This window comes from Herpailurus yagouaroundi, unplaced genomic scaffold (assembly GCF_014898765.1).
Source record: "Herpailurus yagouaroundi ecotype Mexico unplaced genomic scaffold, PumYag 162, whole genome shotgun sequence".
In the NCBI taxonomy this organism is placed as follows: domain Eukaryota; kingdom Metazoa; phylum Chordata; class Mammalia; order Carnivora; family Felidae; genus Herpailurus; species Herpailurus yagouaroundi.
In genome coordinates, this window is record NW_024412403.1 from 47,339,789 (window position 1) to 47,353,790 (window position 14,002).

At 38.7% G+C, this 14,002-nt stretch overlaps 2 protein-coding genes across 11 annotated transcripts in view; one reads left to right on the plus strand and one right to left on the minus strand.

Moving 5' to 3' along the window:
- ST3GAL6 (ST3 beta-galactoside alpha-2,3-sialyltransferase 6) overlaps positions 1-14,002 on the plus strand; it is an 85,761-nt gene that overhangs the window by 56,395 nt on the left and 15,364 nt on the right. For 4 of the 7 annotated variants that reach the window (XM_040484290.1, XM_040484289.1, XM_040484292.1 and 1 more), the window contains exons 10-11: positions 3,598-3,750; positions 5,225-6,318. In XM_040484290.1, the coding sequence (XP_040340224.1) occupies positions 3,598-3,750; positions 5,225-5,311 (240 nt within the window). In that variant the 3' untranslated portion in view covers positions 5,312-6,318. The remainder of the gene's footprint in view (positions 1-3,597; positions 3,751-5,224; positions 6,319-14,002) is intronic. The other 3 variants (XM_040484293.1, XM_040484294.1, XM_040484295.1) reach the window with 1 other exon arrangement.
- Positions 6,806-14,002, minus strand: part of DCBLD2 (discoidin, CUB and LCCL domain containing 2) — a 91,348-nt gene continuing 84,151 nt past the window's right edge. For 2 of the 4 annotated variants that reach the window (XM_040484285.1, XM_040484287.1), the window contains 2 exons: positions 11,486-11,623; positions 6,806-10,410 (listed from right to left, as the gene is read on the minus strand). In XM_040484285.1, coding sequence (XP_040340219.1) covers positions 9,941-10,410; positions 11,486-11,623 — 608 coding nt within the window. In that variant the 3' untranslated portion in view covers positions 6,806-9,940. The remainder of the gene's footprint in view (positions 10,411-11,485; positions 11,624-14,002) is intronic. The other 2 variants (XM_040484286.1, XM_040484288.1) reach the window with 2 other exon arrangements.

Genomic DNA, 14,002 nt, shown 5'->3' on the forward strand with positions numbered 1-14,002 from the left:
GATCTGGCTGGGGTAGGGTGGAGGGTTCCGACGGTTTTCAGAAAGGATGAGAGCCAGGACTCACAAGGTGGCTTCTGAAGGCCACGTCTGAGGTAGTGAACTTAGATATCTGGCTATTATCTTTATGTTCTTCGGACTGCAAGGAAAGAGTCTCAAGGGGAATGTTGTTTTGTTTTGTTTTTTTCCTGTCCTTGCAGAGCCCTTCCGGGGTCTCCTTCTGTATGCCTGAATGGCTCATTTCTCATAACCTTGTCTTCAATATTCTGCAGTGAGGAGAGTCTGACGGGGTCGGGGGCTGATGGGCCAGCCGTGCTCAGAGTAGCAGGAAGGGATTCAGAACAAGTGCGTGGCTTTTCAGGCTAAAAAGAACTGTCTGAAGCACTCTGATAAAAATAGCACCGGTAAACCAGAGGAAAGGCAAAGGAAGGACAAGGTAGTTCAGAAATATTTCTGCGGTCACAGAGGAGACACTGGTCCTGAAATTGGAGGAAGGGTGGTTGAAACTCCAAACTCTTTAATTAAGTAAAGGGAGTCTCACCGATTGTGACTCTTGTAGTTCTTCGGTTATGTTCCCTAGAAAACAATACTCTCCAGACCCATACAGTGGCAGAGACCAGTTCTCATCAGAAGCTTGAGCAAGTGTGTAACATAATATCTCAGCTGAAATGAGGTTTTTCTTTTTGGTAATCAGGGAAAATCCAAAGAAATAAACACACATCATGTTATCTTTTCTTTAGTATGCTAAAAAAAAAATTTCTCAAGTTTAGAATTGTTAGATTCTCATGCTTAAAATGAAACCACTTACAAAGGAATATATATCAAATATATCTACTTATATTCTAATATATATGTTATAATATATAAAGGAAATCATCCTTCTCTATCTCACTATCCCTTTTTTTTTTTGCCTTTTATATCTTTCTAGACTATTTTATATGCATTTACACTTTTTGTTCAATTATTTTCTGCCATTTCCCCCCTCCATTTAATGAACTATTTCCTTATTTATAGACATTTCCATTTGCATCCAGCTTTCTTCCTCTATATACTATGGAGGAACGCATGTGATTCTAGGTATTTTCAGGCCATGTGTGTGATTTCTGTAGGATAGACTCCTACAAGTGGGATTCCCAAGTCAAAAAGCATAAAGATTTTAAATTTAAGCCGTATTTCTTGGTAATTTTTGAAGGGACAGCTTCTTAATAATTTCTTAATTTTGAGGGGAAAAGACCGCTTCTGAATGTACGTTTTGTGACTTCTTAGCTCTAATTTTCCTAAGTGAAGTAAGATCAGATACAACTTTTGTTTTCTGTTTTAGGTAGTGTCTCCAAAAGCATAGGATGACCCTTATCTTAATTAGGTCTCCAAAACTAGTTGTAACTAGATTGAAGTTCCAGTAGAACATGGTGTGCCAGAAGCCAAATGAGGACGTAACGCTATTTCAGAGAGGTTATGTGGGATGCTGTCCAGAGGTTGAGCACAAATGATAAACATTCGTTCTGGAAACATGGAAGTCCTATTGGTAATACAGACAAGAATAAAAGAGGGAGAAAGCCTGCTTGACTTAGGTTAAACAGAACATGGGACATGAGCAAGTGGAGGTGAATCTTTAATAGAGTTTTGCTAGAAAAGAGAGCAGAGAAATGGCTGAAAGACATCGGATCAAGGAAGGTTTTGTGGTTTTTCAAAGACAGATGGCCATGATTATATGCTGAAGGGAATGATTCAACAGAAGAAGATAATGAGAAAGTGGGTAATGGTAGAAGCAGGCTTGTTGAGAGAGACGAGATTGGATGAAAGAGTGCACTACTGGCGAGGTTGGCCATAGGTGGGAACAGACATCATGTGCACCTAAGAGGAGTGAGCGCTGAAAATACAGGTGAAGATGAAGGTAGATTGGGAATTGGGAAGATGGTGTAGTTCTTCTCTGTTTCTGTTAGTAAAACAAGGATTCAGTTACCAGTTTAAAGTAGAAAGGAGCCTGGGGCTGTTGGATTTAAAGGTATAAAAGTGTCACCTTGGAGAGTAGGAGTGGAAATTTACTCGGGAAATACTGAACGGCCGCTTGAGGCTTTGGCCATAAACGTAAAGTGTGCCCAGGCACATACGTTGTTTTCTCTTAGCTTGTTCTGCTGCTTGGGTGTGGGTGGAGCCGGGGTTAAGATTCTGTCAGGTGATCATCTATTTCTGTGGGTGACAGGTACAGAAAATGGAAGGTCTCCATAAGGGAATGGTGATAATCACGGCTGAAGGTACTCTAAGATATGAAGAAAGGAAGTAGAGGACATGAAGGGGAGGGACAGAAGGGGGAGAAAGTGATGGGATCAATGAGGTTGGAGGCTTTTAACCTCCAAAAACCTCCAAAAACCCAGGCTTTTAACCCAGTCACTAATTTCCTTTTTTTTTTTTTTTTTTTAATTTTTTTTCAACGTTTATTTATTTTTGGGACAGAGAGAGACAGAGCATGAATGGGGGGGAGGGCAGAGTGAGAGGGAGACACAGAATCGGAAACAGGCTCCAGGCTCTGAGCCATCAGCCCAGAGCCCGACGCGGGGCTCGAACTCACGGACCGTGAGATCGTGACCTGGCTGAAGTCGGACGCTTAACCGACTGCGCCACCCAGGCGCCCCACTAATTTCCTTTTCTAACAGATGGTGAAGGGTTGTGGTGGTCACAGTAGGGCAGTGGGTAAAGAAAAGCGTATTTCAAAGGCAGTTAGGCTTTCAGACAGGCTTGCCTCTGTGAGTTTATTTGCTATTATTGTGCTTCTTGGATTTCTTCTCCTCCTCAAAATCATAATATGTAATTTCCATGGAATCTGTAATACTTAATCGAAAGAAAATCTCTTTAGATTGCTGTGTTAAAAAGTTTAAGATGTATTTTGTTTTTGCCTTTGAAGGCCATCCTGGTGAGAATTAAAACTTTGAAGATCTTACTGTCAAACATGTGACTGCATTTTCAGGATATAGGTGTATATGATGGGGACGCTTGGTTTTTGTTTTTAAATTGATAATGAGCCAGTTGAGACTGTGACATTACTACGTATATATCTGGCATTTTTATTTTCTAATCAGAGTCTTAACTATTTGTCATTGAAGTTACTTAGTCTTTCCCTACAGCTAAATTACTAGGATTATAAAATAGATTTAGTTTAAGGCTTCTGTGAATTCTTTCACCATGATCATCCATTAGCAAATTAACCTGTCCTTACATTTCATAAATGGGTTCAAAATTCACAGGCTATGCTTTTTCCACAGGAAGCCAAATTCAGCATGTTTTATAAAATACGGCGGCAGTGGCATCCTTTTCCTTGAGCCTCATGGTGTTTCTTCATTTGATAGTTGTCCTCTGGGCTAATATTGCAGTTAAGTTTTATTTGAAAGGTTTTCTAAGATTCCAGTCACACTTTCTATGCTTTTTCAGAGTTAGGATATTAACTGGGGGTTGGGTCTTAGACATGATGAGGGTTTAACCTAAGTATTTCTCACCTGATTAAATGTTCAGAAGTCCTGGTTTCATAGGGTGAGGTCACCTAAATATGCTTTGGAAACAAGTATCTTGTTTGGGTTCTAAAAAAACTTTAATTTCCTTTTCCAGAAACCCAAGCACCCAACAACAGGAATTATTGCCATCACATTGGCTTTTCACATATGTCATGAAGTTCACCTTGCTGGATTTAAATATAACTTTTCTGACCTCAAGAGTCCTTTGCACTATTATGGGAATGCCACCATGTCTTTGATGAGTAAGGTAATACATACCTACTTGGGTGTAATCTTTGATCCTTAGAGTTGGAAAGCCCACATTTTCTCCACTGTCATTTTTAGTGAGGGAACAGGCTTTGAGAGTTTGAGAGCTGCTTAACCCTACCAAGAGCTCCCAAGTGCTGAAACTGGGACTTGGATCCGGGGTTGTTAGTACCACCCTTGTTCCAATTTGTGGGCCCCGGACCCTTGGGAATATGACACAGTTATTCTCAAGTATCATCAAACCCATATAGGCACCCAGCCTTATCTTAGATGATGTTTGCACTATTTATATACACATACGGGCAACTTGCTATTTGTAGTATCTCAAATTCACTTAGCATTGCCATGGAACAGAGACACTCATCCACGTAAGAGGATCGAGCACTGAAAACAAGGGTAAAGATGCAGGTGCATTTGGAGTTAGGAAGATGATCTAGCTTTTTGTTGTGCTTTTCTGTGGTGGTTTTTTTTTTTTTTTTCTTTTTTAGTTATGTAGACGAGGTTTGTAACATTTTAGCTCCCTGAAAGAATATTCATGGTCAAAAAGGTTGCAAAGCTTTATAGATCATGCTTTTCTTGAATTAGAGATCAGTGATGGTAGATAGTACCTTTAAGACTTTATTATTATTTTGGAGAGAGAAAGAGAGAAAATCCTAAGCCAGTTTCATGCTCAGCATGTGGCCTGACACGGGGCCCAACCCACGACCATGGGATTGTGACCTAAACTGAAATCAAGAGTCAGATACTCAACCAACGGACCAGACACCCCAAGATCTGTAAGCCTTTTTAACAGAATGGGAAGGAGTTGTCTAAGTGAGGTTAGTGGCATATCACTAGTGTTAGGATTAAAATGTTATCTGTATATTTTTAATATGGAAGTATGAATGGGTCACTGTAATGGATATGGATCTATCCTATGTAATCAGTGCCCTTACATCATCATCCCCAAATACTACAGAAGCTAGAGAACTGGTATTACCTCACCTCCCACCCCTTGTGAGACAAATGCTTAAGTAGTTCAAGAGTTAGGTACCTGGGGCAGACTTTAGGATGCATTTCTCCTTAGTCCTAAATAACATCGTAACAACTTTGTGAGGAAAATTAGGATATCCATCAAGAGTATGGAACTCTTTTTATCTCTAGGCTGATGTCTCTTAGGAGTTTCAGGTGCTTTTATTAAAATGATCAACCCACTTTGACTTAAAATTTTGGTCTCTAGTCTTAAGTCCCTTTTAGGAGGACAGGAAATGATGGGGCGGGGGGGGGGCTTTACGTGATGGTTTAAGTGGAAAAGAGTGGGCTGTAGGGATGGCTGTAGCAAAAGAATGAGCAAAGAATAAGGTAACTGAAAAGTCTACCTGTATACTTGCTACTTGCGTTTTTCATTCAGAAACTTTTTAGATACTGTGCATTCCATTGCTGCTGTTAATATTTTTTGACTGGGGTGGTGACTTTATTATACTTTCCCTCTTTAGAATGCATATCACAATGTGACAGCGGAGCAGCTCTTTTTGAAGGACATTATAGAAAAAAACTTTGTAATCAACTTGACTGAAGATTGACCCTACAGACTCAGAAGACGATGCTAACAGTATTAGTTTTATTTTTATACTGCAATTTTTAGTTTATTTTTAAATATGTTGGATGCACTTGTCAAGAAATTGTGTACATAAAAGTCTGTTGTCGCCTGGTGAGTCAAAACCACCAGCTTAATTTCTGTGAATATATTTAATTTATAAAAACCAGGATATGTTTAGTTATCAGGGAAATAAGTTTTGAATGCATTGTTTTTAAAACCTAGTTTTCTGAAGTGTTTTTAAACATCTTTTTGTAGTTACTTCATGTTAGACTTTTGAAGGGATGTGACTTCTTAGTAGGGGATTTAGTTTACCACAACAAATTTTGAACACATTTTGAGAGGTGTACTAGTCTACTGTAAATTGGTGGGGAATGGAGATGTGGTTGTGCCTTGATATGGCAAAATGGAACCATTTTAGGCATGTATCTAAATGGTTGATTAGTTCCTTTTTGTCCCCGAGGAGACCGATTTTAATCTTAAAAGCAGCCCTGAACACAACAGTGGGTTATGGTCAAGGAAATCTAAGACCATACTAGTTTCATTAAGCTTTTAACTAAACCAGGATTATTAATGAGTAATTTCATAGAAGGAAGGTGGTGTTTTTGTTTTTAAGGTGAAGGAAATAGGCTGAATATGAAATTCTGGATAAATAGCCTAAGAATACAATTACTAAAGTCTGGTGACTGCATTATTTTTAAGTTTATACAAAGAAGCTCCAGGAGACCATTGTTAAACATCATTTTCTGCCTTGTTTAATATATTAAAATTTGAAAGTTTACTATTTCAATTAGGAAAAATGAAGACGACACAGTAAGTTAAACCCTTTAGAAGATTCAAGCTGTTTTTGGATTTAAATGGTATTTTCATGAAAAATCTCAACTGTCCACGATTAAATCACATCTTCAAAGGGAAGGCTTATCTGGATACCTAGGGTGCATCAGAAGAATCCCACTGGATGCAAACAAGTTAAAAACCAGTCCAGCGGAGGTGGTGAGCTAGTCTCCCTTCTTGTTTTGGGGAGGGAAGGGTATGGGGGTGAGGGAAAAAGAAGTTACAGGAGGGCTGGAATTAAAAGTTCTCAGGAGGGGAAAGAGTTGAAAGAACTGCTGTCTCGAACAAGAATTACCACTGGGAGACGATGGAGACCACCCTGTCTCTCTGGAGTCTGTCAAGGGTGAACTGTTAGAGGGGATGCAGGAGTAAATACTTGAGTATAAGGGGGAGGACACTCTGAGGTGGAAAAGACAGGTATTAGTGTGACCTGTCCCTCATACCACACAGCCGTAGTTTGCAACCTAATTTAGGCTTCAAAAAAGGATGGTGCTGGCTCTAGTGACAGTAAAAAAAACCACCGGTAGCATTTTCAAATGTTACTGTACGGACTAAAATAATGGCAGTACAGTCTGATGCTAAAATTGAGGGATCTGGCATTTTGTGTAGTATGAGAAAAGGCTACAAACCTCAAGGAAGAAAATTCTCAGCAAGACACATATATATACAATTTATTAAAAACACAAGAACACATTAAAATTTCACTATTTATACAATCTAAATCCTAGCAACATATACAAATACTGAGTGACTACAGTACATGCCGAGGTAAGAAAAGTACATTCTGGGAGAATCACTGACAAACCATTTTTATTTTCCAATATGTATTTCAGTATTCTGTTTGGTTTCTACCTTTCCCAGTGCAAAAAAAAAAAAAAAAAAAGTCACAAATTGGAGCAAATAAGAATTGGTGCCACAGTTGAAAGTATTTTAATAACCATCCAACTCTTAATTGATTTTGCAGTTTAGGGACTTCAAGTTCAGAACAGAAAGGCAGAACTAATAGGCAGTTTTTTAAAGGTAGAGCTTAACTGATTTCTCTTAAAAGAGTGTGACAAGTTTTTGGCCCACAATGCATCTTATCGTCTGACATGGCATTTCCATAGCCCTTTCACTCTCCAGGTGACCAGGTGGAGCCAAGGCAAGGAAGTTCCAAGCTTTCTCACTTTCCAAAGAATTATGGCCACATTCATGTTTAGATGAGTGCATTTTCTGCTGGGGCATCAGAGGGCAAGAGTATACATGACACCGTAATTCCAACTGCTATATAAATTCTCTACACAAACCACTTCATCAGCGGATAAACCCATTCAATGCAAAGTGCAAATAGTGAAACATGAATTTAAATAACTGAACTAGACCCCGCATATACAAGAGGATCTATTTAGTGTTACAGCTTTTAATACAATACAAATCAGCATTCACAATATCTTGAACAGTGCTGGTTCCGAAGACCATGTGTCAGAAGTCAGTGTGATTTTAGGAAACCTGGAAGGGCCACACGTGCTGTACCATTGTCTGACGATTGTGCTAACAGGAAAAAAATTCATCCAAAAGAACAGTGACTTACGTGTCTTTTTTAAATGTTTCGAGCAAAGAATAAAAATTCAAGGGAATTTTGAAAAAACAAAAAAAAGGTTACTTTCACATTTTCAGTTGTTACTTGATTGTCTCCAAAGCTGTATAGATAGGTATCAGACATAGAAATGGGGTTACAAAACCCAAAAGCAAAACTCTAATGTGAAAACAAACGAACTCAAAGTACAATATCAGAACTCTTTGAGTCAGGCTCAGCTCTTCATTTGGAAAGTAAAATATATTTATAAAAGCAGTAAAAACTTTTGTAAAAATCACTGGTAGTTCAAGCACAGCACAGTGGCAAAAAAAACATGCATCATTTAAGAAAACATTTGCCTCTCAAAAGTTCTGTGGGAAAATCCCGTACACAACATTAAATAAAAAGAACAAGCATCTTTGGGAAGATGAAACAGTTTCTCTTAAAGCTTCTAGAACAGGCCTATGATTGGGTGAATAACAAATAAATTGGTTTACTCTTTCCCCCCCGAAAGGGGATAACTGCAGTAATACATGTGCTTTACACATTTGTGTCTTAATAAAAAGTTCAACATCTGTGCTTTTTGTTTCAAAATATTTGAAACAATATGAACTGGTTTTTTTCAATGAATGAAATTATGCAAAGTTGTCTGGAAAAGCAAATGACACCAACAGAAATCATAAGACCAGAGGGCAGAGAGGCTGCAGCGTAGTTGGATTTTTGAAGCAATGCTTTAGAATATTCATCTACCTCAGGAAGCAAGCAGAATGAACACGGTCCTCAACTCTAGCAAATTCTGGAAACAATCTGGTGGCACAAGCCAACAGAAAGGTCTAGATCCTGATGGGAAATTACATGTCAAGATTAAGTCTACACACTGGGATTTATAGAAGCCTAGATGCCAAATTAGGTTTCAACCTGAGGGCCAGCTTCTCTTGCCAAAGACTCTGAAAGGTTTTTACACTAGAGGCTGGTAAATTACAGATGCTTTTCATTTCACCCATCTAAAACGACTCCTGGGCAAATGGTGACAAAGAAATTGCCTGAAAATTTCACAAACAAGCTGTAATATTTGCTGGCTCGGATGCCAGAGCCTGTGTTCCCTAGGTATGCTGGAAAGGACTGTTCACACCTTCCCCCATACAGATGAGGGCACAGTCACACACAGCTGAGGAATCCATGTGGGTTTTATATTTCTTTCAGTATTTTACTGTGGATCATTAAAAATACTGACCCCAAATACCTTTGGATTCAAAGAAAAATCCCTGTATATTAAATCAAAGAGGGCAAATAGTTTTTTTTTTTTTAAGGTAAATCCTTTCTGAGAAAGGATTTTTGCCTTTCAGTGTGGTAAATAAATATAAGGGGGTCACGTTTACGGTGTTCACTTAGATGCTCTCAAGTTTTCACAACTCGCCCTTTGCAGATAAATTTGGAGGGAGGGAGAGAATCTGTTACAGCTGTGTAAAATTAGAGGATTCATGAGGTTGATGAAACAAGCATCACTCGCTAAAATAACTCAAACATTTTAAAACACAAGAATAGGGCTGGCCCCAGACAGAGCAAGCAGGGCTGAAACCAGCTCACGTACCATGAAATGTTAAAGCTCTTGAGGTGTCAGAAGGTGAAGAATCAATCACCTTGCCCATTACAAGTCAGTTTCCCACCTATAGATCCTCCAAAGGAAAGAGGAGTGGACGACTACCATCAAAACAATGATTATATCACTAATTTTTGGAAAAAACCCCACAAAAAACCGTAAGGTATATAGAAATAGAACAGAAAGAAATCCTGATAGTACCCACCTTTCACAAAGCAAAATTTCAAGCCATTAGACATTTCAAGAACAGTACCGTGCGTTATTGCCAGTCCGGCTTACACAGCCATCTCTTGAGTTCATCAATGTACCTGCAGCATTGGTAATAAATACTCTCAGTGATTCTTAAATTTCTTTGAAGTGCATAGTAGGGAGCTTTTTCTGTATTAAAAATAGTGTTTTACAGTAGTAACAAAGAGGATGTTTGAAATTTAACAGGCAAGCAGTAACTGCCACGATAACACTTTTAAAGCAAGATGGCAAGATTAGTAGTTCCCTGTACCTCGGTCATCACATTTTCCCAACCACATCTGTGACAGATACGTAATACATTCTATATATTACTACCACTAACACACAAAAAAGGCCATGTGCTTTAAAACGATGCTTTATGAAAAGCAGCATCACCTTCAAAGAATTTCTTTAAAAACATCACATTCACCATCCCTCCCGGCTCCTGATCCCTCCTGGGTGCTCTGTGGCACCTGGTACACCAGTTCGTCTGGCGCACTTGGACCTGGCTTCCCACCTTTTGGGGTGTCATACTGGGCGCGGGCGGAGGAGCAGCTGTCAGTCCTGGAGAGGAGAGTGTTATATGCTCCTACTACTGGGGGAGCTTGGTTCCCTGCAGCTTTGAAAGTAGACGTTGAGGTCAGCCCAACTGAAGCCGTGGGGTGTCCAGACATATCCATGATGATGGGGGTTGCATATTCGGGCCCAGTAATTGGCAGTGGTTCAGCGTAGGCGTGGTAAACTTCTTGCACCGGGGAGTTGTAAGGATCTAAGTCAGCATAACTCGCTTCTTTTCCTTCTTCTGGTTTAAAGGTAGATCTCTGATGAAGGGTGCCAACAATTCCTCCCACCAGTGGCTGTGCATACTCTGGGGTATCACAGAACAAACCAGAGAAAAGTCACCTCATTCATACAGGGATCGTTCAATTTAGGGGGGCAGCAGTAGTCTTACACCAAAAACAAACACTTCTTTAGGGCACTTTCTTCATTATCAACACGGACCTATGGATTTCTCTACAAGAACTTCAAAAATTAAAATTAAACACGTTATGTTTCAAAAGAAGTTAACATGCCACAGAGCTTCAATCATGAAATTTTACCAAACTGTATATGCTCTTCAGGTTTATAGGCAGTATTTCACTGGTGAAAAAAAAAAAAAAAACCCACTCCATTATTAGAGTAATATTTTCAAATATGACGCTGTTTAAAATATGGGGCGCCTGGGTGGCTCAGGTGGTTAAGCATCTGACTTTGGCTCAGGTCATGATCTCAGGTTTATGAGTTCCAGCCCCAGATCGGGCTCTCTGCTGTCAGTGTGTGCACAGCCTGCTTCAGATCCTGTCTCCCTCTATTTGCCCCTCCCCTGCTGGCTTGCTCTCTCAAAAATAAATACAAAAAACTTTTTTAAAAAGAAAAATAAATAAATATGTTAACAGAATACTGTAAGGCTCGCTATGTCCTTCCTGCTCTTAATACGCAAATAAAACCCCAGGTAAACAGGTAACATGCCCAGAGCTTGTAGAAACGGATGCTCACAGCTAAGACACAGAAATGATTCTCTCAAGGTCACCTTTTTAAAAAGCAGTTCTAGGGGCTCCTGGCTGACTCAGCAGGTTAGGCGTCCAACTTTGGCTCAGGTCATGATCTTGTGGGGTTTGTGAGTTCGAGCCCTCTTGGGCTCTGGGCGGAGAGCTTAGAGCTTGGAGCCTGCTTCGGATCCTGTCTCTCTTTCTCTCTGCCCCTCCCTGCCTCATGCTCTGTCTTCCTCTCTTTCTCAAAAATAAATATTAAAAAAAAAAAAATTAAAAAGTAGTTCTACCTCAAGAAAAGAGCTCATCTCTTACATATGAGAAAGATAAAAGATACTATAAATCCCAAAGCACTTTCCAGCTAAGCAGAGCAGCGTCTTCCCTGACTCTGTGGCGAAGGCTGCAAGCAGTTACCTGCAGAGTCCGTCTGCAGCACTGTGGTGACTTCTCTTGGACTCAAGTGATTAACTTCGCTGCTGCTGTAGCGAACTGGGGTTTCTTCATGTTCCACTGATTTGGCAGGGAGAAACTGCTTCATTCCTTTCCACCAACCTTCATTGTGATTGTAAGCAATAAAGACCATTAAATAAAAACCTACCTCTGAAAGGATGATACTGTTTACGGAAGAAATCCTGTTGCATTTAAGCCATTTTTGTAGCACATCTACACAAACTAGCCTCTATGTTCAATCTTTTTGTTGTTGTGGTCGTGGTAAAACACGTATTACATAAAATTTACCATCTTAACCATTTTTAAGTGTGGGTCAGTTGGTTTTAAATACATTCACACTCTTGTGCAACTATCACCACCATCTATCTCTATCTTAACTTTAAATCTTGTAAAAACTACAACCGTATCTCCATGAAACAGTAACTCCCCATTCCCATTCTCCATCCCCCCTGGTCCCTGGCAACCACCATTCTATTTTCTGTCTCTATGATTTTGACTCCTTTAAGTACTTCATCTAAGTGGAATCATACAGTATTTGTCTTTTTGTATCTGGCTTATTTCACGTAGCATAATGCCCTCAAGAGCCACCCATCTTCTAGCATATTGCAGAAAATCATTTTTAAGGAGAAATAATATTCCACTGCTTGTATACACATTTCACTTTTCCACTCATCAGCTGATGGGACACTTGGGTTGCTTCCATGTTTTAACTGTTGTGAATAACTCTGCTATAAAAACAGATGTACAATCAGGTCTTTGAGACCCTGCCTCTAATTCTTTAATTCCGGCATACCTGGAAGTGGAGCTGCTGGCTCATATTGTTAGTTACTTTTCATTTTATGAGGAATTGCCATAGTGTTTTCCACAGCGCCCGAACCATTTTATAATTCCAACCACAGTGCACCAGTTTCAGTTTTTTGACAGGAGACATCCTAATGGGTGTGAGATGTAATCTCATAGTTTTCATTTGGTTTTCCCTAAAGATTAGCAATGTTGAGCATCTTTTCATGTGCTTTATTGGCCATCTATATATATTCTTTGGAGAGATGTCTATTCAAGTCATTTGCCTATTTTTGAATTTTGTTGTTGGTGTTGAGTTTTAGAAGTTCTCTATTCTGGATATTAATCCTTTAGCAGATACATGGTTTGCAAATATTTTCTCCCATTCTGCATGTTGCCTTTTTACTCTACGGATAGTATATTTCGATGCACAAAATTTTTAAATTTCCACGAAGTCCAATCTACTTCTTCTTTTGTTATTTGTGCATTGGTGACATGGCTAAGAAGTCATACCAAGTCCATTGTCATCAAGTTTTTGTCCTGTGTTTTTTTCTATCAATTTTATTGTTTAAGGTATTACGTCTTGGTGTTTCATTTAATTTTTACAAATGGTGTTCAGCAGGAGCCCAACTTCATTCTTTCATATGTGAACATTCAATGTTCCCAGCACCATTTGTCATTACCCTAGTGGTCTTGGCATCCTTGCCAAAAATCACTTGTCCAGATTTGTGAAAGTTTATCTCTGGGCTCTCCACTCCACTGTTGTGTATGTGTGTGTTTATGCCAATATCACACTGTTTTGAAATCAGAACGTGTGAATCTCAGTTTTATTCTTTTTCAAGACTGTCTTGGCTATTCAGAGTCCCTTGAAATTCCATTGGAATTTATGAATGGATTTTTCTATTTGTACAAAAAATGTCATAGGGATTTTGACAGGGATCGCTAATGAATCTATAGATGGCTTTGGTTAGTATTGACATGTTAACAGTATTAAATTTTCAATCCATGAACACTGGGTATGTTTCCATTTATTTATGTCTTCTCAAATTTCTTTAGAAATGTTTTATCATTTGCATTACACAAGTCTTTCACTTCCTTGGTTAAATTAACTCCCAAGTATTTTATTCTTTTTGATGTTATTTTGTAAATGAAACTGTTTTTAGAATTTCCTTTTCAGATTATTGTTTATATATAGAAATGCAACTGATTTCAGTATATCCTTTAGTATATTTAGTATAGTATATCCTGCTACTCTACTCAGTTATTGGTGCTAATAGCTTTGTGTGCATGAGTGCGTGTGCGTGTGTGTGTGTGTGTGTGTGTGTGATCTTTGGTAGGATTTTTCTTTTTTGAGAGATTTTTGGTTATTGACTCAATCTCTTCTATTTCTTTGTGAGTCTTGGTAGATTTTGTATTTCTGGAAATTTGTCCATTTCATCTAGGTTATGCAATTTTTTGGCATACAATTGTTCATAGTATTCTTATAATCCTTTTTATTTCTGTAGAATTGGAAGTGATGTCTCTACCTGCATTTCAGATTTTAGTAGTTTGACTCTTTTTTTTCTTATTCCATCTAACTAAAAGTTTGTCAATTGTGTTGATCTTTTTGAAGAACTAACATTTAGTTTCACTGATTTTCTCTTTTCCATTCTCTATTTTGTTTCTCTAATCTTTATTATTCTTTCCTTCTGGTAGCTTTTG